This window comes from Anas platyrhynchos, chromosome 3, assembly GCF_047663525.1.
Source record: "Anas platyrhynchos isolate ZD024472 breed Pekin duck chromosome 3, IASCAAS_PekinDuck_T2T, whole genome shotgun sequence".
Lineage (NCBI taxonomy): Eukaryota > Metazoa > Chordata > Aves > Anseriformes > Anatidae > Anas > Anas platyrhynchos.
The window spans coordinates 34149590-34175874 of record NC_092589.1 but is presented as its reverse complement, the minus strand read 5'-3'; the positions used below and the strand labels follow the sequence as shown (position 1 = coordinate 34175874).

At 36.8% G+C, this 26285-nt stretch overlaps 1 protein-coding gene and 1 long non-coding RNA gene across 9 annotated transcripts in view; one reads left to right on the top strand and one right to left on the bottom strand.

Annotated features, from left to right (window-relative positions):
• BIRC6 (baculoviral IAP repeat containing 6) overlaps positions 1-26285 on the bottom strand; it is a 173593-nt gene that overhangs the window by 37534 nt on the left and 109774 nt on the right. For all 8 annotated transcript variants that reach the window (XM_027453918.3, XM_027453921.3, XM_027453924.3 and 5 more), the window contains 7 exons: positions 26080-26247; positions 24120-24293; positions 23050-23246; positions 20409-20709; positions 17507-17724; positions 15229-15393; positions 13098-13266 (listed from right to left, as the gene is read on the bottom strand). In XM_027453918.3, the coding sequence (XP_027309719.1) occupies positions 13098-13266; positions 15229-15393; positions 17507-17724; positions 20409-20709; positions 23050-23246; positions 24120-24293; positions 26080-26247 (1392 nt within the window). The remainder of the gene's footprint in view (positions 1-13097; positions 13267-15228; positions 15394-17506; positions 17725-20408; positions 20710-23049; positions 23247-24119; positions 24294-26079; positions 26248-26285) is intronic.
• LOC110353498 (uncharacterized) lies at positions 2811-6123 on the top strand. Its single transcript, XR_002404045.4, has 2 exons — positions 2811-3853; positions 5000-6123. It is a non-coding gene; the product is annotated as an uncharacterized lncRNA (long non-coding RNA).

Here is a 26285-nt window from a genome sequence, read left to right as displayed (position 1 = left end):
TTTTGGATTTTGTTACAGCTTCTTAACCTAAATAGATTTTTTAAGTCTAGACATTTTTATTTTTTTTTTCTTTCCATTTTCTCCTTCAAATTTTTCTTTACATTCTGCTATAATTAGCAAACTTCTACAGAGCATTTGCTCTCTGTAAGGGCAACAATATCTGACTCAAAATATGCATTTTTAATGAAGATACAGCATACAGGATTATCTTAGGGTACATGAACAACAAAATTACATTAATCCATAAAAATACATGAGGAAAAAAAGAAAAATTGTACCTTGGTTAAGAGTACTTGTTTCTTTTGTAAGTGTTTTGTTATGGGTGTGACACATTACCCACAGCAGCAGTGTATAGCAGGATAATGATCCTCTAAAGTCCAAGACTGTAAATCATTGAATCTATACCACTGAGTCTTTACAAGACGCCCTGGCAACCCCCCTCTTGTAGTATGAGTACCTTTAAAATATGACATATATTTGTACTGCCTGAGGTCTATTTCCGTGCAATACAAATGCTCAAACATCAGCAGTAATGAACAGAATGACCTCTAATCAACAGAATTTGTTCTGCTCTGGGATGCTACATAAATTAGATGCCAAAGTCTTATCAAGTGCTTTAAAGCTTTGCCTAAATGGAAATAACAATATAATTTAGTGTATTTCTGGATACCAAACCCAATTAGTATGTAATTTAATGTTCACCCCAAAACAGGTGCTTTTATTACCGACTCACATAAGATGTACTGACTCTAATGCTACTTTTCGTACAGTATCTCCCCAATCTTCCAGATACAATCAAACCTGATGCATAAATCAAGGCTGTTTCAAATCAAGCCTGTATTACTCACTCGAGTCCACATGAAAAATCCCACGTGAAATTTTCTCTTCCCATTGAAGTTGCATTGTAGCTATAAGGAAATTATTTGTAAATACCAGCTTTCACCCCATACAGATGAACTCCTCAAAGTTCCTGTAATTAAGAAACGTTAGCACTGACTGACACACTGACACTTTTTTCTTCTTCTTTTTTCCCCTTGAAAAAGCAACTCTTTGACAGCACTGACAACTGAAGCAGCTACTGCCCCGTCCCTCTTACTGTGCTGTGCTGTTGAACTATTTTTGGCTGGGTCTGTTCTCCAAACCATGACATTTCTGCACAGACACGCACCTCAATACAAGGGAAGGATGGACGGGCCATCAAACCAAGGTCCAGGTGAATGCTGGATCTGAATCAGTGTGCAGGAGCTGTCACTCCCCCTCGCTTGCTTGCAGAGGGAGCCTAGAGAGATTTGTTTCCCCGGGTTCGTGCAGCCCCTGAGGTGTCAGCTGCATCACAACTCTTTAAACGGAAGACTGATATGAGAGCTCAACCATGGCAAAAACCAGGCCAAGAAATACTTTGTGAGTCTTTTGCTGTTCTCTGTGGATACGTCTTAATTAGCTGGTTATTGGCAGTGCAGCTGCTGAATTTACTTCGTTGTCACCATTTACGCTTGACAATATTGCACAAAATTCTTTTGCTGACCTTGAATCCTTTAAACCAAGTCGTATTAAATTGACAAGGTGACAGATTCTTACCCTCCAAGTAGATCATTAATCTTTAAATAAAAGATGCACATTGCACAGTTTCTCTGCTTTCACAATGGGTTTGGTTTTTAACATGTGAGGGTTAATGTGGTATAATGGCTTAAATATTAGATTAGTTAGGTGCTCTCAGCAACATGAACGGTCAGAATACACAGGTGAAATTTCCCTCATCTTTCAATCTCTAAATGAATCTAAAAGAATACAGAAATATGTTCAAGAAACATCGACAGGAAACAATTCCAGGAACAACTGAAGCTGCAGCAGGCTTTCAGAATACAGCTTAAAAGGCAAGCCGATATATACATACTAGAATATATTTTAAGGAAGCTCTGCTGGAGAGATTGAAACTAATACTTTAAACCTTTCATCTAGAGTCAAACAGTTTCACTGAGGCAATACTAAACTCAGGATAAGGGGCAGATCAAGTACCACTACCACACCATGCACGGTACTTCGAACATGGTATTTAACATTAAGATAACACACATGTCAAATGTGAACTTTTGTGCAGCACTAAGAAACCAAGAAAACAAGTGTACTCAAACACTTCAGAAACATGATAAAAATATTTAATATGTGAATGTATTAATTTGAAATTGGAAGCGTTTAAAAGCAATGATTTTCCCCTCTTTTGCTTTCTATACAAACTCACAAAGATTATTGAAAACTGAATTTCAAACAATGCTTTGTTGATTTCTAAAAGATGCTGTTCTGGAAAGTGATCGAGGTTTCCAGCTACATTCCTACTGATTGAAGTCCGTGTAATTATGGTTTTTCATACTTATAAGCTTTTTTGAGCGTTGGAACTTTGAAGTGGTTGATTTTGCAAAGGCTTTTTTCAAGTAGGCTTTTCAAGATAGCTAAAACACATTTTCCTTCATATCAAGAAATTATGCACTGTTTCAAGAAAAATACATTGTGTTATTAGCCTTCATTGAACAAAGTGACTGATAAAGTCATTTGAAGCACAGCTACCTGCAGAGGCGATTAGAAATGTGGTTTATCCTCTGTAGAGATTGGGAAGAAGAGAGCTTCCCCCTCCCTCTGCAATGGCACAGGCGAAAAAACCTCTTTGATTTACCTAGGAAGAATCTGAGTTACTGCTTCCTGCGAAATCAGAACAGGAGCATTTGTCTGCAAGTCTGCGCCTTCATTAATTACGCACCAACCTGCATTCTTCGGTGGTGAATACAAAAAGGGAAAGCCTTAGAAGCAGCATTTCCCTTAGAAACAATTGCCTGTCAAACAAAGCATAAAAAGACAAAAGGCAGAAACACTGTTTCAGCTTGAATGCCTTAATGTCACTATTTGTCATGCAGCACTTCATCAGAAAACCCCGAAGTACAGTTAACTCCACTCCTCGCCACGCCGCACACTTTCGCTGCTGTTGCAGGATGAAAATGTGCCCGGCCTGACAATGAACCAGCAGAGCCAGCGCACATTGTTATGCAACTCGCCGTCTGCAAGGGTGCCTCGTAGCTCCTTCTTTATTCAGCGAGTGCCAAGTGCATGTTTAATCAATGTCACAGCTCGCCACAGTGTGCAACTGAAGCCGCTGTCATTCCTCTCTTCAGATTTGCCGGGCTAAGTTATGCAATGCTCCGAAGAATACCTTGGAATTATTTGCAGAGCCTCTGAATGCAGGTGTGTGACAGCGTTTACACGGCCGCCACTGGAACAGGCTCCTTCTTCTCAGCCCTTCTCAGCCTGGACTAAAATGCCATAGTGTGACTGCACGTAGCGCGCTGCATTCGGAATTACAGCATGGCAACGTGAGAAGCCTCTTCAGACGGCTGCCACTGAGAGTAAATCAAAGGCTGCTGGTTTTTTTTTGAAGTCTTAATAAATAACTAAATACAATTGAATAAAGCAGGAGCTGTTTCTTTTTTTTTTTTTTTTTTTTTTTTTTTTTTTTTTAAGGCAAAAGCAAACAGCATGCATGTCGTTGCTTTGCATCATCCAGGAAAAAAAAAATCCTCATTTTAATGAGAATTAGTCAACAGTGAGGATCATTACCAGAAAGGGTTTTGCTGTTTTTGACTACACTTGGCGTTAGTGGATTACCGAGGCAGAAGGCCAGTCATTTGGAAGATTCGGCAACGTTATCCTCGCCGTTAAACTTCTTCATCAAGGAACTGTTCATGCTCCTAGCTGGTCTGTCTGAGTGAGGAGAGCAGCCCCTTCATGAAGAAAAAAGCCTGGTTTGCCACTGAATCTACGAGTAAGAAGCATGTCTGATGACATTTTATTCCTGATGCAATGTAGGGTAAGAAACATCTTTTTTTTTTTTTTTTGCTACCTTTCTGGGTATGAGATATGCTCTAAGCTGATGGCTTTAATTAGACTCACAGCAGAAATAGGTTTATCATCAATGATTAAAGATGTTTGCCAGAAGAGAAAAACGCTGTAGCACTATAAAATGTGATTGCAAAGCTTCACTAAACGTGAGTTATCTGAATTAGTAGAAAGCCCAATCAAATTTTAGTTTAAGATTAGAATTTTCTGATCAATAAGGCTAAAATAGCAGAGCAAATTATAGATAGTGTCAACATTTCAGCTGCCAAACAGCATAATTTTACATGGAATGTATTTCTAGAGGATATTTGACTGTCAATTAAGAGTACAAGAACAGCTAAGTAATAGAGATGACCTGTCAACCTCACTTTTTCAACAAAAAAGGTAATAAATCATACACGCATCTGTAAATATCTAGCTGAAGTCCTCAGACTGCACAGTATTCTGCTACTATGAAAGTACTACCGTCCTTTGGCATACTGCAGTAATAAGCATATATAATAGCAATAACCTTTATATTTGAAAAAACAGACGTTTTCTGTTCAATGTTTGCTGTTGCATGCATGTCCAAAAGCTGATCTATTAAACAAGTAAAAGGGGAAGACCTCACCTGCAATTGCCTGCTTATGGCTCACTGGTCAAAACAGAGTGAGATACTGTGTTAAAGAGGCATATTTTCCATGTTCGGAAGCAGCAGACATGAATATTTGCAACTGGTTTTGTACTGTGACAGTGAAATATTTAACAGCTGAAAATTCACATCATCTCTCCAGGCATTTCAGAGCATTTGACAATGCCCACATACCTGCTTTCATCTATGTGATGTTTCAGAAAAAAATAAATTAGCTGACTAAAGACAAATTTTAAATTTCTTTTATAATCAGGTATATTAATTAGCTTGAAGCATCAAGCTATTTTTCACTCCTACCTGATCTGCATCTCCAGAACAATTACTTCTAACGCCTACATGGCCATACATAAAGAAACAGAAGATAAATACAACTTAACAAACACTGAAATAATAAATATTTTGTAAAGAAGTACAGAATTGCATTTAAAAAGATCAAAGCTTGCACGTTCGTCAGACCAGATTTACCATTTGTTTTCTTTCTTCTAGCTAGCTGCCAGAATACTGGTGAAGATATTTGCAGGAAAAATGGGGACCTCTGCCATCACAACACTGGAGGATGTAAAAAGGCGAGAGGAGAAGGAGGAAAAAGAAGAATCTATTCTAGCACTGCTTGGAATTATTGGAACTGTGCTCAATTTATTTGTTATTGTTTTTGTGTACATCTACACTACGCTTTGATGGCATTTTTGAACATTAACTGCATAGCACACAGTGCAAAGACCAGCGACAGTAAGGATGATTTCTAAATTTAAAGCAAAAAAAAAACAAACCAAAACAGTCTGACAATAATATCAATAACATTCCAGAGCAAAGTGCCTGGCTAAGGGCACTGCAACAATGACTGCTAAACGTATCTGTGAGCCCAGCTAGGGTGCTAAATTATGTAAATGAAGACAGACAATATTCAATTTCTCACTGATAACAGATGAAAGCCTAATAGTGGAAACTGAGATGGCACTATTTTATTGCCAGCAAACACGCAAGGCACAAGAAATATAAGCAGAAAAGCAGTGAGAACAATCAGAACATAGAAAGAGATTAATTAAATCTATGAATACATACAAGCAAGCCCCATGATGCTTTCTGTAGTTTTGTGCAATATGTCTCTTCATAGCTGAGACCAGAAAACAGACAAAAGGGTTTTATTTTTAAATCACCATAATTTAGGCTTAAAATCTACACTGATGTGTAATAAGTGTGGAAACAGGAACACTGTTATACCAAAAAATTGTAATACTATAAGCAAAATTTTAACTACTAGCTATATTCTGCAGCATTTTTGTTAGTCTTGTGGAAAGCTGGAAAAGGTTAGATTTTTCTTGCCTTTATTGAATCTGTATTTGAAATCATGCTATATTGATGATGTGCTTTTCTAATTAAAAATCCTTTAAAGTGGTGTAAAAAAGTAAAGAAGAGTTTTAGTACTTCTTTTAAGAAATATTATAAATTACAATGATACTCTAATACATATTCTCCAAAGGAAAAAAAAAAAAGTAAATGACATTTTCCATATCGCCGATTTTAGAATGTGTTTAATGTAAGTCAAATACAACTTCCATGTTTTTATCCTGTTGCTTATTTTCAAGTAAAATAAAACGTATCACAAAGGATTCCTGGTTTTGTATGGAAAACAGCCTAACAGCATTTCCCAGAAGAACATATTCTCTCTGGACCAGGTCCTTTCCTTTTTGTACGGCTAATGGTTTAGGCCCAGAATTGCAACTCTCATGCATACTTCATGGTACATACCATTAGTCTACTGAAATTCATTACACTAGTTCTACGTTTCAAATTAAGGCCATGTATGGCTTTGAACTAAATCCAAAGCTGCAGACAGTGAGATCATAGGAATTTTTGTATACATGAATATATCCCGCATATTTCTTCTAACAGAAAAGCTACTTTTGAGGGCTTAGGATTAAAAATACAACAGAGAAAACACACACACACACACACAAAGGGGGGTGGGGGGGAGGCTAATAACCACTGTTCTTGTATTACACGTGCCACAAGAAGAACAGAGGAGCTGCATTTCTGAAAGTCAGCTCTGCAAAGCTAAATCCATCCCTCCATAAAAATGACAGCAAATAAATACATCTATTGTATGGATAACAGCTTATTACTGTATAGAGCCTCATAACTACTTAACCAACTGAGCCTTTGAAAACCAGTTCTTAACAAGCAAATGCATAGACTGAGGTCAGGGATCTTTAACAGAAAGAGCTTGGCAGTGGTGTTTCAGTCAGTTACAAGAACTATAACACACTGATTTATAGAGGAGTGAGGTGGAAGATGGTATATTCTGGTTTTGCTACTCTGAGTCAATACTGGCTCATCTAGAAGAAATGACAAACAGAGCTGAGGCTGCACTGGAAGGGAACGTGCAGACAAAAATCTTATTCACTGTCCATAGTCCACACAAAATCTCTGGTGTTGTATATTCATTTTCAGTATATGAAGCACCACAGTATTCTGTAAAACTAAGATGTATTGAAGAGAAGTTATGTGGGTTATTCTTGTTTATTTAGATCTACAAAATACAGTATTTTTTTTTATGTACTACTTAAACAGTATATCTGTGGATATTACCACATTAATCTCATAACGCAAGGTTATTTGAGATGGGGTTTAACATGAGAAGTTAGGAGAACCTGAAAACTAAACAGAAGTTCAGGGAGAAACTACTTTTTATTTTGATCCTGAAGTTACTTAAAACTTGTCAGTTCTGTGAAATAAACAAACACTTGCATTTCATGTCATTTCAGTGCATAACACTTCTCCAAATTGTGACTTGATTAGTACACCACTGCTGGAGTGAGACGCTGCACCTTTTTTGTAAGCATCTCGACAGCACAACAGATAAAAAGCATTCCCAAAGTTAGAACCATCCGTGGCAGAGGTCCAGGATCACTGCTTTACCAATGAACGAGTTCATTAACATTAATGAAAACTAGCAGAGTTTTTAATTTGCGTAATTATATACTGTCTACCTAAGTTGTCATTATGCTTCTGATTTTGCATATTATACAGGCCTTGTCTTTTTGAAGGAAGGTACAGGGTAACATGATCACAAGGATTGCCCCTGCATGAGTTACATTTTGTTTCGGAACAGAAGTCTGATACATCTCTTAAATCTTACATCTCCGTGCTCATGCAGACCTAAGTCTAGTTTTACTTCAAGAAGCTCTGATTTACAGATCTAGTGATTATGACTTCAATGAAATATATGCATAAGAATCTGAAAAAAAAATCTTAACAGCAATACCTTTTATTATATACTGTCAGGGAAAAGCAGAATTTCATAAAGATTCAATGCTTACACTGCAGTAGTACCCTCACACCTTCGTCAGATTGTGAATAAAGATGTAGAGACGTGGTACTCTTGAATGAATGAACTCAATGTACCAACTTCAGAGCCCCATTAGGGAACACAGGCTTCCGAAGGTACTCAGCCTTGTCAGTCGAGCAGGAACAGACTACTTTGCAGAGAGCAAACCAACACCGTATAATGTCTTGAGGACAAGTACGATTAATACAAAATAAATACTTCAGCAGGAAATCTAGTGGAATTCAACCTCTAAGGTGAGGACGATAGGCCTGAAAAGAATGACTTTAATAGACAAAGCCTCAACAAAGATATAACAAGAGGCAGAAAATGAATTCAGTATGTTCACCTTCAACAGATTTGTACATCGTGTGTACTACATACATAAATAAGGTATTTGGCAGTGGAATGAAATAGCCCAACTGCTAATGAATCCACAAATCCAGGATGCTACAGTACTTGATTAATAGTGAAAGGTGCATTGAAAGCAAATACTGGATTGTTACAAAGTGGAGCAGGCTGTGAACACAATCTTTTTCCTAAAGCCTTCCCATAGAAATATGTTATCTCTCCTCTGCAGTCAAACCCATGAAGATTGGGCTGGATCTAACACCACCATGCTAACCACATCACATGGAATCTTTGTCCACTGAAGAAGGAAAGGAGACTGAGGCGGGCACATGAAGAAAGGGCTGCAAGAAAATGCCAGCTAAAAAGCACAGCACGACCTGCTTCCTGTAAGCCTGGCAATTCCAGCAAATAATTCAGGCAGAATTCTGTGACTTACCATGAAGTTTGTCTTCCAGGAAAGAGGTGGTAAGAAATCACTTCCCTGGGCTTTAAACAAGGTTAAGTCATCTTGGGGCTTGCTAGTTACTGGTTTAGGGAGAAATTAGTGTGACCACATTTCTAAGCGAGAAGAATCTACCTATTATTGTAATTCACTCTCTCCTTCTTGGTAAATAATAGGTTTATGAAGGTTAATACAAGCTAAGTCCACCAATCAAGCAACTCACTTTTATCAGCAAAGTCTAGAGCTTCTAGATAACCATGTACTCCAGTTAGAACCTGATGGTCATGTTTGCTGGGAACCTCTTGTAGGGTGCAAATTTTATTGTTGAGCATTGTGTTCAAGGAGAGAAACGTTCACTTTTAAGTTCTTAAAAGAGAATTAGTTCAACTGAAACATCATATATAAAAGACAGCAGTGAAAAAGTTTTTGCATGATAGCTTTTGGTGTGAAATGTGCATAAATGCTCAGTAATGAATACATGCTAGATGTTCCATGACAAAGAAGTTAAGAATTAAATCAATTTTACAAATGTGAACATGAATTAAGTCTTTAGGAATGCACACAAGTGTAGTAAGAAAAATGTTGCCATACTACAGTGATAAACTTGTTTTCATTTATGAAATGGAAGATAACAAAGAGCCCAATAATGCCATAAGATATGCCACAAAGAAAAAATGTTCAAGAAACAGGGTGAGGATCACAGCAGATATTCTTCCTTGTGACTAGTGCTATGATGCGGCCTCACCTCGAGTACTGTGTGCAGTTCTGGGCACCACAGTATAAAAAGGACATGAAACTGTTGGAGAGTGTCCAGAGGAGGGCTACGAAGATGGTGAAAGGCCTGGAGGGGAAGACGTACGAGGAACGGCTGAGGGCACTGGGCCTGTTCAGCCTGGAGAAGAGGAGGCTAAGAGGAGACCTCATCGCAGTCTACAACTTCCTCGTAAGGGGGTGTCGAGAGGCAGGAGACCTTTTCTCCATTAACACCAGCGACAGGACCCGCGGGAATGGAGTTAAGCTGAGGCAGGGGAAGTTTAGGCTGGACATCAGGAAGGGGTTCTTCACAGAGAGAGTGGTTGCACACTGGAACAGGCTCCCCAGGGAAGTGGTCACTGCACCGAGCCTGACTGAATTTAAGAAGAGATTGGACTGTGCACTTAGTCACATGGTCTGAACTTGGGTAGACCTGTGCGGTGTCAAGAGTTGGACTTGATGATCCTTAAGGGTCCCTTCCAACTCAGGATATTCTATGATTCTATGATTGTGCAATAAGGAAAAGTCCTTCATAGACAGATAAACCTTCCTTCTGGACAAAAAAAAGCAATTATGGAAATTAATGCAAGTGGTCAGTTCACGATTTTCAAGGACTTCACAATCACCTTACTCTGATGCAGATGAAGCCGCAGAATGTGACAGAGCAGTCTGGTTTGCAAAGATCTGCTTCAAGGTGAGGTTTCTAAGCGATTAGATGATAGGCAAGCACTCTTCATCTGATTAATATTCCTTTTATCTAGAGCAATCTAGGTAACAATCTAGTCCGATAGTTATCTGTATGTTTTGGACAAACTGAGCAGGGATGGCAAAATATATTTAAAGCAGCAAAAACCTGAGATAAATTTCTAAACATATTAAAGGCTAATTTTATATTCTGATATTGGACCTGTTCAAGAATTTTGCCAAAACAACTTTGCAAGCAGAATGTAGCATACCGGTAGCTAGCTGGACATATGTGAGCTCACTACAAAATTTTCATCAATACCAAAATACTTACAATCTTGTATCAGCATGGTGCTATCAGCCTAGCGTGCAATAAAGGGACACAGCAAACCCAGACTCTTAATTGCATATATTTCTTGATATAAAAAAGTTCCCCACGTAATTTTATGCATATGGAGAGGTATATGTGAAGATCACTGTTATTTCAATGATCTCCAGCAAAACACAAAATCTACCAAAACAATACCTCCAGCATAAAGGTAACCTTTAACTGGTCCCACAAGCATCCATTCAAGTCTCAGAAAGTTACAGAGTTGCTGAAAATTGCTATTTTCTGTCAGCAGTTTCCTCAGCACAGCCTGTTCCTGATGGGGTGCCAGAACCCGGGAACACTCTATTAGCATTCTGCATGCAGTGTCCTAATTTCTCAGTCCAGCAAGTTACAAGAAAAATACAGTTACCTGCTTTTTCCACATGAAAGTACAGTTGATAGCAGAAGGTACACTGGTCTGAAAACTAGAAGGCCACCTTCATGAGCTTTACTAACACTATTTCCTTTTCTACTCCTACTTGGTAAGCATTCAGACCTATCTCCATTAGAGAATAGCTAAGAATTCAACCTGGAGAAGACCTTTTTGATTTAATTTCAACCTAACACAAATGACTCAAATCTGTTCTAATACATCACACTAGCCTTTAAGATTTAATTAAAAACAAGTCAAAACTTCCACATTTCCAACGTTTCAGCTATAAATACATTAGTTAAGGTACTTTTTCAGTCTCGGGCATTGCATCAGAGCTTAACACTGCTCCAGAGCTTCTCAAGTTCCATGTCTCTTGCAACAGCCAGGCTCTCTCTGTCAGCTAAGTCTCCTGACACCCTGCTAGTCACATCCAGAACCCCAGCATCACCTGCACCTCACACTCAATGTGAGAACTGTCTGCTTGTGAACTAAACAGCAATTAGTGCATTGGAATTACGCCTGGCTATCACTGAGACAAACCATTTTCAGGGACTACTTTCAAACTAAATGCATCTGACTCAACTATTCATGACGAGAAGGCATTCTTTCCAGAAGTTGTGCCTACTTCCACAGTTCCCTTTCTTACTGGTATCCCATTATGCTTTCAAAGATAAGCTTGACTGATATAAGCCTGAAAAGCTTTTTTTTTTTTTTAAATCAAGAAGAACATTGATAATGATAGTTTTAAGCAGAGAACACTGATCAAATACAGCAGGAAGCTTTCAAGACTATATTGCTTGGATCAATGCATTAAGCATAACAAGCCTTGAGATTTTACAGTTGTAAATTCCAATAGAAATAAGCTCAGCCTTTGCAAATTTGGAACCAGAGTAGTAGGTAATGGCGTTTCTCTAAAGAGAAAGGTTTTGATTTGCTCTAACATTAGCTTAGCGGCTACTTTAAGAGCTACACATCCATTTATGAAAATGCAGGAAGCATTTACGTTGTTCCCTCTGTACTAATTGTTAATTCACAGCCATAACATTGGAATATCCTCGACAACCACCATAGCGGTAAGTCCAATAAAACACTGAAAACAAACATTTCTCACTGAGCCTGTTCCTTTTCTTTGTGCTTTGGGAAAACAAACTGTCTCTGAAAGCTGAACTAGTCCCAGCTTCTCTCTACTAGCCACATATCTCATCTCTTCTATCAGTATCTGACTGTTCTTCCCCAGTTAAAGGTGACTTATACAGATACGTTTTTCTATTGAAAACAGCAAAAAGCAATTTCAACAGCTGTGATTAATCTACAACTCTGAACCAACGGTCTCATCCTTTAGATAACAGACTATTTCTGCTAGGTCTTTCTATGACTTTTCATTTCTACCTCAACAACAGATAATTTTACGAATGTCTGTGAAAAAGATTACTTTTCTTTATTGTTTCACTTTATCATTTATTTTACTGTTTTACATTAGATTTTCATTTGCAATAATGGGCCTGGTGTATAAGCTATGTAGTTCATTTTCCTCACTGTAATATGTGGAAAATAGAACCAACAAATTCATTATAAAATCAGGGAGATGTGTCAAACCGCGGACTAGCAAGTAAAATATATTTGTGTTTTTATTTTTACTGTAAGGCCCCAGCAGACTTTTTGAACTACTTCTACTCCATCATAGAAGATTATGTAACGCCCTAGTTACCACAGATTAAAAGAGCCATGCACTTGTTTTAGTTCTGTGTAGTTTTGTGGCCACTTAAGATCTCTCTTTTACCTCTGGAGAGGAAACATACCATGTAATTCACCAAGAAGCTATGACATTGTTTCAAGAAATTCATCTCACCACAAAATGCAATTGCAATCCAAAAGAACTGCAATAATGTGACAATATGTCTGTCAGGGGAGGCAAAATAAGGTCCAAAACCAAGTTATTCAGATTTGGAAGAACAGCCTCTACTATTCATGGATTAAATCCATCTTTACAAAGCATCTGAACAAAAATCCAAATTTCAGCAGTTTAAGAATTGAATTTCTAATTTAAAGATACTAAACCAACCAAGTGTAGGCATTTAGAACAAATGAATATTTCAACGAATGATTGTGAACGCTGTTTTCTTATCTAAGGCTGAAGTGAATGTTCCATTAGTACAGTTCTAAAATGGCAAACATACTGAAACCAGCCAGAGCTACCTGCTGTTCATATAGACTGCACTGTTTTCTTGACACTTACTTGACAGACATAAGATATCTCTGATGTAGAAGGAGAGAATGGCATGTTACCTGAGTCGTTGCGGAGGTATGACGACATTGCTGGAATGAGGCAAGACTGACTGAGTAGCTCCAGGAGAACGGATGGGAGCGCGCTGCTGTTCTGTCCTCTACCTTCATGGCTACTTTGGGTCTCTCCATTCGATGTACTCCCTGCAGGATTTATGTAACTGGCAAGAACCTGAAATACAGAAAAGTATTTAATCATAACAGATGTATTTTAGGCAAAAGAACTCTGTCTTTCCTTCCTTAAGAAAAATTTCAGTGACACCTCACAAGCTATTTTGCTAACTCACTACTGTTTGTTTCAGTAGGCCCAAAGATGTCTCAGAAGGAATTTTATTCAGTTATTAGGTTATAATTACAATTCTGGGGAAATGATAGAATTAAATAGCTATTTTAATTCTGAATGACTTCAAGAGATCAACTAATATGAATTCTGAATAAACTGCTAGAGTTACTTGAATCTGAAGATTGCCAGGTCACTACTGAGATATGTGGGTTTCACCATTCCCTCTAGAACAGCCAATAGAATAAAAAATTAAAAGTAAATGTTTTAAAGATGTCTTGTAACTTACTTTTGGACAGGACTTTGATGAGACAACAGCTTCAGGTGAGCATAACACTGACTCTGAAGCACCGTTTGTGTGCACGCTCGTGGTTCAGTAAGCAGCGCGCAGCCCTCCCCTCAGGACAGGCGGGAAGCCGCCTCACGCAGCTCCCAGTGGTGGCTCCGGCCAAGCTCACAGGCCCTGACCGTGGGTCACAGTGCACACAACCCAACACATTGCCAACTGCCTGATTTGTGTGGTTGTTCCTTCAAATTAAGTAATTTGACTTGGAATTTCAGGTGCTAAATTCACTGTTTTAGTCTCTTCTTTCTTTCCTTCTCCTTTGCTCTAACCCCATTAGCCATCATCTTTTGCTGTAGCATCTTATTTTACCAGCACTTCATACAAAACTTTCCTGAAGCACCGTTCCAGAGAAGTGATCAGGGAAAGTCTGCTGTAAAACTGACAAGACATCTTCAGCAAAATGCTGAAGGGTTTTCTACTTTCCCCTCCAATTGCTGACTGCTCAAAGCGAATGCCTCCTTTCCTCATGACTTTTGACAGTTATAGCCAAACCTCTGCATGGCATAATGCAGAGTACTGCCTGGAAGCTTTGCCAGGAGTAATTCAGGTGCTTTCTCCTTTTTTGTGCTTAGGAGAACTGTTTCAGATTTTATTCATTTTGCTTTTGTAAGGGGACATGATGCTTGTGCCTTATAATCTACGGTGACTGAAATAACTGATTACATCAAAATGATATCTTCATCAGTCAGGGCATGGATGTTTCCAGAATTTCATCCCCTTTGCGCACTACCCTAGTGTGAGGTTAGCTAATGCATTTGAGCTGACAGTTCTGTGAATGAAATTTTTGATGACTAGGAAGAATCTAGGAAGAATTCCTTGCACTGACCTAAGGTAACAGATTGGCTACATTTCACAACTGGACTTAAAGGCTTAACTGAACAGGATTTTTCTGTCCTTAATATAATGCATTTGAAAGGCATCAGAGTTTTATTAAGGTCCAGTAGTTCACTGGTGATTTAATATTGCCATTTAAGTGACGTTATCAGGATTTGATAGTATGTCTGAGTGAGATTTTGTTACATTGGAATACAAGACATTCATGGACACTTCAGTAACCACTTTGGATGCTTTATTAAAACAGAGCAACATTAAGTGAGAAATGAATAGGTAAGATTATTTTGACACACAAAATGTCTATTCCCACATCCTCCTTCCCCAACAGACTGTCTTTACTTTTGACTGAATGCTGCTATGTCTACAGAGATGTATGATACCTCCACGGAACTACTGGAATGTTTCTTTGTTCATAGTCTACTCAGAACTGTCACGTAGGCTTGCCCACTTGGATCATTTTTATGCAGCAGTCTAGTGAAGTTTAAAAAAAGCCTCAAATACAATCCCTATATTTTTTCATTTAGACAGGAAGCAGTAAACTTTTGTTTTTTTTCCCCCCAAAATACCATAATTACTGTACTACATGACTGAAAAAAAACACAAGCTCTGTTTTTGTTATCCAGGCCCTAATGTTTCAACTACTTATCATAAAACAACATTTCATTATTACTCACCTGTAGAAGGCAGGTCACATGCTCTTCTTCTAGCCTTTGCTTAGTCAAAGCTTGCTCAACATCCCATCCTGAAGCTGTGGAGCCTGTTCCAAAGCCTGTACCCTTAGCCCAGTACAACTGCTGTTCTTCTGTTGATGCACTGTTGTGGGTACTTGACACCTGTGGCTAAGTTACAGAAAATAAAGTCACAATAATTTTACACTTTTCATCTTTTCATTCTTTAAAAAGCCTTTGCTCTGCAAAACAATGTAATCCCAATTTATTAACTTAATATAGATATCAGGATCGAGGAGAACTCAAAGCTTTAGCTAGAAAGCCCCCTGCCACAAAAATCCAGTCCAGGTCAGTGATAAATTGCTGCAAGTAGTTCTTTAATTTGACTACTAGTGCAAGCCCATTTTTGTTCTCTTTTAAACTATTGTTACTGATTAAATGATGAAAGATATCAAAATGCTACTTAATCAATATTATGCTAAACAATACAGCTCTCTAATTATTACTGTTTAACAGATAGTCAAATTTAATAACATAATTAGAACGAGGGATGGAAGTAGAAATGTCACTGGAAGTACACAACTGAAATGCTAGGATGCTCAAGCTTGTGCTAATTTTGAATGAATGTACCCAAATGGCAAAAGGTACAAGTTATTTATTCCAATGGTCTGCATCACTGCATTTTACTAACATTAACTTCAATACTGAATTTCTTAGCACTTATAAAACTATTTAAGTACTTAACGGTAATTTTGAAAATTTACCAGACCTTTGATGAAAATGATGCATAAAAAACCCCAATGAGCATTTTTTAACTAGTGCTATCCTAATTATTCAATGAGAACATTAAACAAGTGAATGTATTTTCCAGAGTCATGAGTGTTTGCTACTTTCTTTATAGCTACTCAGTGACAATTAGCCCTACCTGAAGCTAGATTATGTGAGTAGGTGCCCAACTTTAATTTGTATTATTTGATTTACAGCTCTGAGAAGTTTCAATTTCTATCCAGATCTTCCTCAGGGATTTTGTTAGAGATTATATTTGAAGTTAAACGTTATCACCTGTGACATACCCTACCGATAGTACTCCAGAATCAACATCTAACTTATGCATTGAGAATATAATGCATCTTGGTGACAAAACAGCTGTCCCCTGTAGACATCACCACTCATAAACACACTGTGCCTTTAACACTTAAGAGGATGTCATGAGCACTGACTTAAAGCACTTAAGGGAAAGCCCTGCCTCAGAGATAGAAGCTTCGGTGCAGGCCTGATGAATATCTAGTTTCTGATAGCTATGAATTACGCGAAGCAACCATTTTCAGGGGGCATGGTAGTGAAGCAGAGATAAGAATTAATGTTTGCCCTTTCCCTCCAGAAGCCCAATTATCTTAAGTCATTAGTATGCCAGCAGCCTGATACCCAATTCAGACCAGCGTATCTCAGTTCCCCTTCAAAATTCACTAGCCATTGAAGTGAATTGTATAGTTTAATTTCTTCTTTGCTCAACTCCCCATCGGTATCAGAAGCTACTAAAATATGGACAACCCCATATTTTGCAGCTGCTTACTAATACATATTTATCCACCAGAAAATTTTCATGCAAGCCTCTGCCACGAAATTATAAGAGAGGGCAAGTCATTATTGTTTTCCAAACATTTTGAGACAATCAGTCTATTGTGCAGAAATGGCAACTCATAATCCTAAAAAATTTGGGGTTACATGTTCCAAATAGAGGGTAGTATAAAACAGTTTAAGTATACTAAAAAAAATAATTTTTGAGATTCACATGGGATCTTGAACACTGGAAAACTCTTGTCTTTAAAAAGGGGATGAAAAAAATCATTAATTCATTAATTTTCACAACTCATTTATGTTTCTGAAGCATTTAAGAGGAAATAATTTGCAGTCAGTGGAGTTTAGATGATGAATGCTAAATAAGGTAATGAGGTCATGCTATCTAATGAGAATTTAAAAAAGAACAACCATCCATTGAGTATTATGCCTCTCATGTGCTGAAAAAGAAGGTCCTGAGAAAGAAACAGATTACACCTTAATGCCTCCTGACAAGTCTTTGTTGCTTAAATTTCATGATTACTATGTTTATTTGCAACACGCAAGAACGATTACTTAATCAAGTACTTTCTAATTATTTTTGTTCTTCATTCAAATGCCAGCTACATAGAAATTAGATTTTAATGAAAGCACTGATTATTTTCTTTATTATGGCAAAAACTTTTCCTGCTTCTCAGTTGCAATTAAAGTCTGCTATTAAACTTACCTCTGCCTGGTTGGGACTAGCGTTGGGAACTCTCGGGGCATGATGGCTTAGAGCAGACAGACAAGCAAGGATAAGATGTATAGCCCCAATTTCCAGTGCCATCCGCCTAAGCAGTACTCCATCATCAGTAGTCAATGGTGTAGTGCTGAACAAACTGCGCAACACATGGAAGGGCAGGGTTGGAAGCACATTTGCTGAAGGAGACTGCAGGATATGACCTAGATTGAAGAAGAAAATAATCAAAATCACATTTTCTTTCAATAGTTCAATATAGTCTTTTAATCTATGGAACAGTTTATGGAACAAAACATGGAAATACACTAAGGACTTAAGCACTCAGCTATAGTAAGACTATCTAATATTAGGTTTCTCTTACCAACAGCTTTTCAGGAGGAGAAGAGTATAGAGGAAAGAATGTTTATTTTCCTTTATGGAATTGATTAAAAACAAGTTACAAAATTTGATTCACCATTTCCAGGGAGAAAAACAAAATTTGTTAATAATCACAATATTCTTTTCTATTTAACTACACTGCAGGTTGTATATCTGAATGAAGAGAAAAAATGTGGCTCAGACTATTTTTTTCCTTTGACTTGCAACTATAGCAAGCTAAGGAATGCATATGGTCAACAAACAGCAGTTCAGCTGACAAGGAGACATAGTTTCTCGTGATGTAGGAATTTACTTTTTTTTAAATTCATGTGACCAAATTGTGAATGAAACCACTGGCACAATCCAAGTGTGATATGACTCAAATCAAATGCATCATGAAATACTGACATAATTTTAATTAAATGAGATGCATGTTTGGATTTTGTAGTAGAACTATTTAAAAAATGTAACCCTTATGTATTATGAGCAAAAGCTACTTCTTTTAGAAGCCAAGTTATGAACAATGGAGTGACCTACTAATGCAACACACACATGCATTTAGGAAGGTGTCTCAATCTTTTCTGTGTTTAATAATGCATTTCACATTCCCTCTACAGTGTGTATGTAAATGAAGATATCTAAACACTGAAAGTACTTCCAAATAGCCAACTCTGTTCAGAAGTTTGCTTCATATTTTTATATATGAATATATAATTTATATAAATGTATAGATTTATTTATATTATATTTATATAAATTTATATAAATTTATATATATTATATATATATTATATTTATAAATATAATATTTATATTATTTTCTCTCTCAGCCTTAACACAACAGTTAATTTGTGTCCATTTGATACTCTTTGTAAAGAAAACAAGAAAGCAAGACGTCTTTTGACTTGTATCTTCATAAATAAAACTGAGTAACTCTGGAAAAAACACTGATCTTACAGTCTTCTACAACTGAAGGTGTAGCCAAATGACAAAAAAATTACCTAAATATCTGCCCAATGATTTACCTTCACAGATGACTGAATCAATATTTAACCTATAAACCATTAATTTTTAAGTGCAGAATTTGTATTTGTATTAATTTGTATTCTTTGCATTGCACGAGAAAGAAAAGATTCTAGGTGTATGAAAAAATGCATTTCTAACAGAAAAGGAAAATGATAATACTTTATACAAAGAATTAATGTGGACAACTGTTTACAATTTATTCCACATTTGATAAAGAGCTGAATTCACACTTTTGGCTTAGCAAATGGAGAAATTGACTATTTAGTCCAGCAAAACCAAAGTCTAAGAAAGAATACAATTCCTGTCAACAAATGCATCAAAGAAGGAATAGCTATTTACAATGAAGAACAATGCTGGCATAATGGTAACTGGGCACAAACTGCATATGAGTAATTTTAGCCTGAAAATTAAAGACAGGCCACACCAATCACAAAAATGATGTTCTGGAAATGAATTCCAATGGCAACAGTGGAAGCACACAAGAAGAAAGAAAAGCAACCTAAAAAGTAAGGGTTTGTGTAAGCCTCTTTGTATGTTTATAAAATACGTACAAATATTTTTTTGCAAAAGTAAATCACTCACAGACATCGTAGTCTGAGTGAATGTGCACAGTCAATTAGCTATTTACTATTCAAATGAGGTGGGAGTAAGCAACAAGGCTGTATGTTTGTTATGCAGTTTATTCCTGTCTATCGTCCTGTACCAAAATACAGGAGAAATAAAAAGATGAACAGAAAGGACAGTAAAAAAGACTCTTTTGCTGAGTGGAGATTAACTCCAGTTGATTGCTGTATGGAAAAACAGCATTGTTTTTAAAATCTTAATGAAAGGAGAAGTCTGAAAGCACTAAAGCATCTTTTGCAAACACTTTAGTTTTTCAAAACCCTAAGAAATACATATCTTAGAACTATATGCATTATTCCAGGTTCCAAAGACTTACTACAAAAATAACCTTGTCTCTGCTCATCTGTTCATTCATCCAAGAGCATTCCCTTTATCCTTCTGAACTCACACCATTACAGCAGAGTTCCTGCTCAGCAAATAATCTAGATCTCCTTTTGCAAAGCAGTTCCAAACAGTTTACTCTACATTTGCTGTAGCTATGCTCCGATGCATGTTACTCTGCATTTGGTTGCAGAAATACACATTCACTCAATTAATTCACTCAATTAATTGAGCATGTCCTGCTACTTAGATGTTCTGTCTGAGTGCACTGGCATCTTGACAGTATCACCTGTAAGTCTGATCAGCAGTTATTTTACAATTACTCTGACATCTAGATGTGAATATATGAATACTGATGACTGCAACAAAACTTCACCAGAAAGAACGTTGTATTTAGATAGAAGTGATTATCAAAGATGCTAACAACACAGTTCTTTACAAATTGCACAAACCAATTCTAACTTCCTGCTAAAAGTATTACAATATAAATAATATTAAGTAAAACGATCTAGCTGTGGCCTACCAAAAAAAAAAGAATAATAGTAATTGCAGCACATACTTCCTTCACCATCATCTGTAACTCCCAACACCAATCTCAACAGACACTGAGCATGTTTCCGTTCTTTTAGTAGCACCTCAGCATAGCCCGGGAGACGAAGGAATAAACCAAAGGCAGCCAAAGAATGAGCGGGTATGGGAGACATAGTCTGAACTGTTGACTTGATCGGTGGAGGTTCTGCAGCAATTGTTTCTGGTGCTTCATACACCAGTTCCCCTGATTGTTCAATGGTAACCCATTCAAACTGATCGCTGTCCTTCTGCTTTTCCTGTGTGGTTGATGTAACTACTGGAGTGCTCACCTTAAAGAACAACAACAACAAAAATTGGTATTTGTTCAGTTAATCACCTATACAAAAAATATTAAAATTAGGATCTTGAAATCTTAATAAAGGACACCATTAAAAATCACATTAAATACACTACAGTTTACAGAGAGAGGGACCAGGCTGAATGGTTAATAAGGTTTTGAAAACTTGTTGCGCTTTCAAAACAGTTCTAGTGAGTCCCATCTACATACACAAGCAACTATATTTTGTCGACCTAAAATCCTCAGTTGAAACATGTTTAAAACCTAGATGCATAGGAGACAAACTACACCAGATAATGATACAGAAGATTATCTTATATATCAGTCTGTTAAATAAGAAATGGACCGTTTATTTTGGACACCTAAAAATGTAAACAAGGAATGGTTAATTTTTAATTATATATTCTAAAAGAAGAACAACTCATCCTAACTGCTTTACCAACTAAGGAGAAATTTGGATCTCTTAGCAGCTTTGTAGGAACTCGTGTGTTCCTTTCAGGCTTTTGATTGATTTGCTGGGTTTTATTACAATTATGCTCTAATGCACTAGTCTGTAGTTCTGTTTTATGAACTAACACTGCACGGGTGATTAAGCAGCCAGGCATTACAATGGGTATCAGAGTTTACAGAGGATAACATTTGTACAGTTCCCCAGCAAACAGCCACGCACTTTGGCTACCAAAACATTGCCACATAAAACCAATGGATACACTCAGGTCCCTCTCATGAGTAAACATCACAGCAGCTCCAGGCTTTCATGATACTCAGATCAACTGATGCAATCATATTTCAAATGTTGGTACTTATCACCAAAATGATCTAAAGTGGAAAAAATTTATCTGAAAAGCTCTCACAGAATTTATTCAGAATGCTGAATTCCTAATTAGAAGTCAAAATTATGTCTATCTGTATTGATTCCAATTATCCACATAATAAGAGAATAATTGGGAAAATCTTAAAATATAGCATTTGCAGAATGGCAAGTATCAGTGATTTAAAGATAGTAAAATCATAGAATAATGAGTCTGGATAACTCATTCGTTTTAACTCTGAATCTTCTATTTAGCATTACCATACTTAATTTGTTTTTATAGATCACAGAATTCTTATTCAATATGTGAATCCAAACATTCAAATTGTCATCATTATTGTTCGTTGTTTTTTTTTTAAAAAAAAAAAAAAAAAAGAAAATAACTTTCCAGGACAACAGAGAAAGAAGGAAAAAAAAAGGTTCAAATTTCTTCCAGTTATAAGCTGATTTTCATCTGTTGCAGAATTCCAGGAATCAGTGTTTTTCAATATAGACTACATGCTATTTCACTGCATTTCAAATGACAGTAGTTGCTTATGTGAACACATTTCCTCAACTTTTAGGTCTTGTACAGGCTTAGTAAGTGACCTCCGAAAGACCTGTGGAATAACTGTCCTCTCACATTACCTGCCATCAATATTTAGCATGCTCCTCCTGAATTGCATTGCTATTTACAAAGGATTTATAATAATTACCTGGTCTCATGACAGTGTTCCCACTCCTGCTATAGTTTTGCAGTCAGGGTACTGAACAGCACCCTTCATTCATGATTAACTCCGTTTCAAAAGGAATAAATATTCACCATCTTACTTATTAGGAAAAAATTTCAAATATACTGACAACTAGAATTTGAACAACTTGTGGCTTATTGTTTCCGTATTTCATAACAATTACTTTTGTACCTAGGAGAGCAGCCAAAGGAGTAATTCCACACTAATGATACTGTTGACACTTCTGAAAAGCCTAGCAGCACCTCTACAGAAGTTCTCTTATACAATTATAATCATAAATATACAAGTAAATTAGCATGTATTTACTATACAATTTATATACTATTTATTACAATAAAGTTAATTCAGATTGCAAGGTTATTTATGATTATAATACATAAACTAAAAACTATATAATCCACACCAAGAACTGCACTTCACTTAACCACAAAAAAATCACGAGAACATTTACATGAACAACTGAATGATAAGCAAGTATGGCTTTATCAGTAACTCTGTGCTATACTACCCTCCAAAATATTTTAGGAATTAACAGAAGCAAAGCAAGAAGCAACACTGAATTCCTGCTTTTGTTTCACAGAGACATGGCTACTAAAGCAAACTAACAAGTACAGGGAAGCATCATTTATAGCTGCACTGCTGTGGAGCCATGCACATGCCTATTTTAAAGTAGCTTCCCCATATGACTGAGATGTCAAACTGAACCATACAGAAATACGGAGAAAATGTTGTCGTTAAACAAACAAAAAAAAGTGTTAGCGTGTTTTTCTATGCTGATTTTTTCACTCACTTGTTGAATTACATCGGGATAAAGCATAGGGAGTCTCTCTGCAATGAGGGCCAATCCACCCATTCCTGCAAAAACTTGCAGCGGAGACTGAATGGGACATGTTTCAAGAAGTGATTCATCTAGCACTGCATCCATACACTCATCCCCAGGACTGATTGCTTCATCTTCAGGGCAAGGTCCCAGTAAATCTGCATGTTCTACAAAAAACACAGGCATAAAAGAAATTATTACATCATCATCAACACGGTGTTTGTTTCTTCCTCTTCACTTAAAAGTGTACTTCAAAAGTAGCATCTCCTTTTTCAGCAAAATCTGAGTCAAGAACCTGAAATGAGTAAGTACAAGAATATATATAAAAAAAAAAAAAAAGAGTGCTTTTTAGCAATAATTGCAAATCCAGTGCCAGAATTGGGGATCATTTATACAAGTTTAAATGTTAATTATTAGAATTTTGTTTTATTAGAATTCTACCTATACCTTTCAAATTTTGTTAACATTAGAAGTATGACAACACTTTTTTTTTTTTTTAACGTCTTTCATCTAGGAGATAAGAGTATGTTAATATCTCGTGAAGAGTTTATAGCTGAAAAAGACCACCTTACATAAATTGCTCATTTTTTTCCCACCAAAATGCTCAACAATAACTTCATCCTATAACTGATACGGTTTCACACAGATCTTGCATTACTTAATCTGTCCTGGTTATTAGCACAGTTACTAATGGTAACTGGCATACATGTCAGGAAATAAAACGCACGGTATCTACACAATCATGTAATCACATCATATACAACAATACAGCAAAGAAAGAAAAGAGAAGCCAGAAAAACCATACTGGTGAACCTTACATACAGAGTCTGAAAACAAGAAGTAAATCTGTTATTTATCATGAAGTTTAGTACTTGCCTCATAGTGAATAGCTCAGGAACTACATGCAAGAGAATAAAGAAAACTGTTCCTTAACAAAACAATTAAATCCATTTTTTTCAAAATAAAAGCATTTTAAAAACAAAGAAACCGAAAACATATGAAACCAAATGAACAACCAGAATGAAAAAAAAAACCCTCACCTTTTTCTGTGTGAAGACGTTTAAATGAGTCTGTTTTTGATAAGCTTGGATCTGAGATGACTTTGGAACCAAGCTTAACTGTCAAGTCTATTGATCGGTATCCTTGAGGGAGTTTACGGTCATACAGGAGAGTCAGAAGCTGGGCAAGTGTCATTTCAGCTGGTAACGGCTGGCCTAAACAACAATGGCATTGAGTCAGAGCTGAAAATTATGACTGGGTTATTTTAACATACATGTCCAGGTGCTGTTTGTTACGTGTACCACAGATGCCAAGTAGAGTAAAAATTATCTGGCTCTAAATCAAGGCCTGACTTTTAGTATTTGTTCTCTTGGGAAAAGGGGCCCCATCAGTTTGGAACAGAGAATCAGAGAACTATGCCAACATTACCTTCAGCAGCTCTGTGCTGACAGCCCAAGCACTTGGTATATTTAACAAATGGCTAAAGCTGTAATTTGATGTGCATTTTAAACAGGTACTGCCTGCCCCCCACAATTAAATTCCACCCCTCGAATTATGGTGGCATAAAAATATACAACCACAAGGTAAAAAGGCTGAAGTGGAAGAAAGTGGAAACCAAACAAAAACATAGTTCTTTTTTCAGTCCTATCAGTCCCAACCCTAAGCTCTAAGGTCACTACACTAATCTCGAGACACAGTAATTCAACAAGAGAAAACAAATGGCAGTGCAAGGAATACTTTTTTCAGCAGCCCTGTAGACTTGAAATACACATGCAACTACAGCCTAAATTGATTACTGAAATGGGGACTTTGGCCACTCTGTGCATGTTCTTCATTAAAATTACAAGCTATTCTTGAGTGAGAACAGTTTTTTTTTTCCCTAATAATTACTAAACTTTATATGTAAAGGGAAATGTTTTAGAATTGGGTCAGTTAATACACTTAGCACACTCATTTCATCTTGACTGTACTCGATCAAGGAGCACAAATCCCAGGAAGGCCTTTAGTAGCAATCTGTTTCTTCAACGGAGGATGGTGCCTTAAGAAATGAAAACTAGCAGTGTTTTTGTTCTGCTAGAGTTTATATTACTACATCATCTAAGTGAAGTAAGTTTTCTGCCATTTCCATCAATGATTCTGCCTTTTTTTTTTTGTGTGTATGTGTGTGACAATTGGCACTTGCACAAGAAATATGAACAATGAGACCATTACACTAATACAGAATGGTCTACAGCACCATTAGTAGACAGTCAACTTTTACCAGCTAGATATTGAAACGGGCAGTGAGGGCTAAACAACTTTGATTAGAGGTTTACTAATTATTAATTCTATTAGCTGCTTCTTTGTTTTTATAGCATGAAGTAGATAAGAATCCCTTCTGCACAATATTCAAGTATTTTATGCATGTTCCTGTCCTTTATCACTGATCTAAGGTTAAGAATTCTAGTCCCCAACCTCTCTCCTACATGCCCTCAAACACATCTGTACCACCAGCTTTATCCAGATAACTGATAAAATGTGATTGCATATCTGCTATACGTAAAACACAACTAACTACTTAAGACATGCTGCTTTTGAAAACGCATTTATGGAATTCAGGAATATTCCTGTAGGGGCAAATCAGCCCTCCAGAATGGGATGCCAGTTGGCTGCCCACTGAGAACATGAAATCACAGGGCACAAATGCCAGTTTAACATTGCCTTGCAGGTCAAATAAAATGCATGTCAGTTGACAAAAAACCAACAACCTCCTTACTCCTAAGTAGAAATGTTTTTAAGATTTTATTTAGGAACTAATACTTAACAGTTATAACTGTTACATAAATGTTTCAAGCTAATGGTTACCATGCTCCACATCCTGTTACCAACCCAGAAGTACTCCACACCACAAGAGACCAAATAAAATAAAGATGTACATCATCTTTATATCTACTTTCTAATGACCTACCAACCATTGAAAATGACCATTTTTTGAAGTCGAAAAACAGTTATTAAAGTCACCTGGTAGAAGTTTATGGTATAGATGAAAAACTGGAACACTAATAGTCTTGCTGGAAGATTCTCCTCCTGAGGAAGAGGTACCCACTTTATCTGCAATCACTCTTCCTCGTCTTGATGGTGGACGTGGAGGGGTGGATGAAACAGCTCTTTTTGACTGAGATTTCAAACCTTGTACAGAGATAAAAAAAAAATAAAACTTGAAGTTA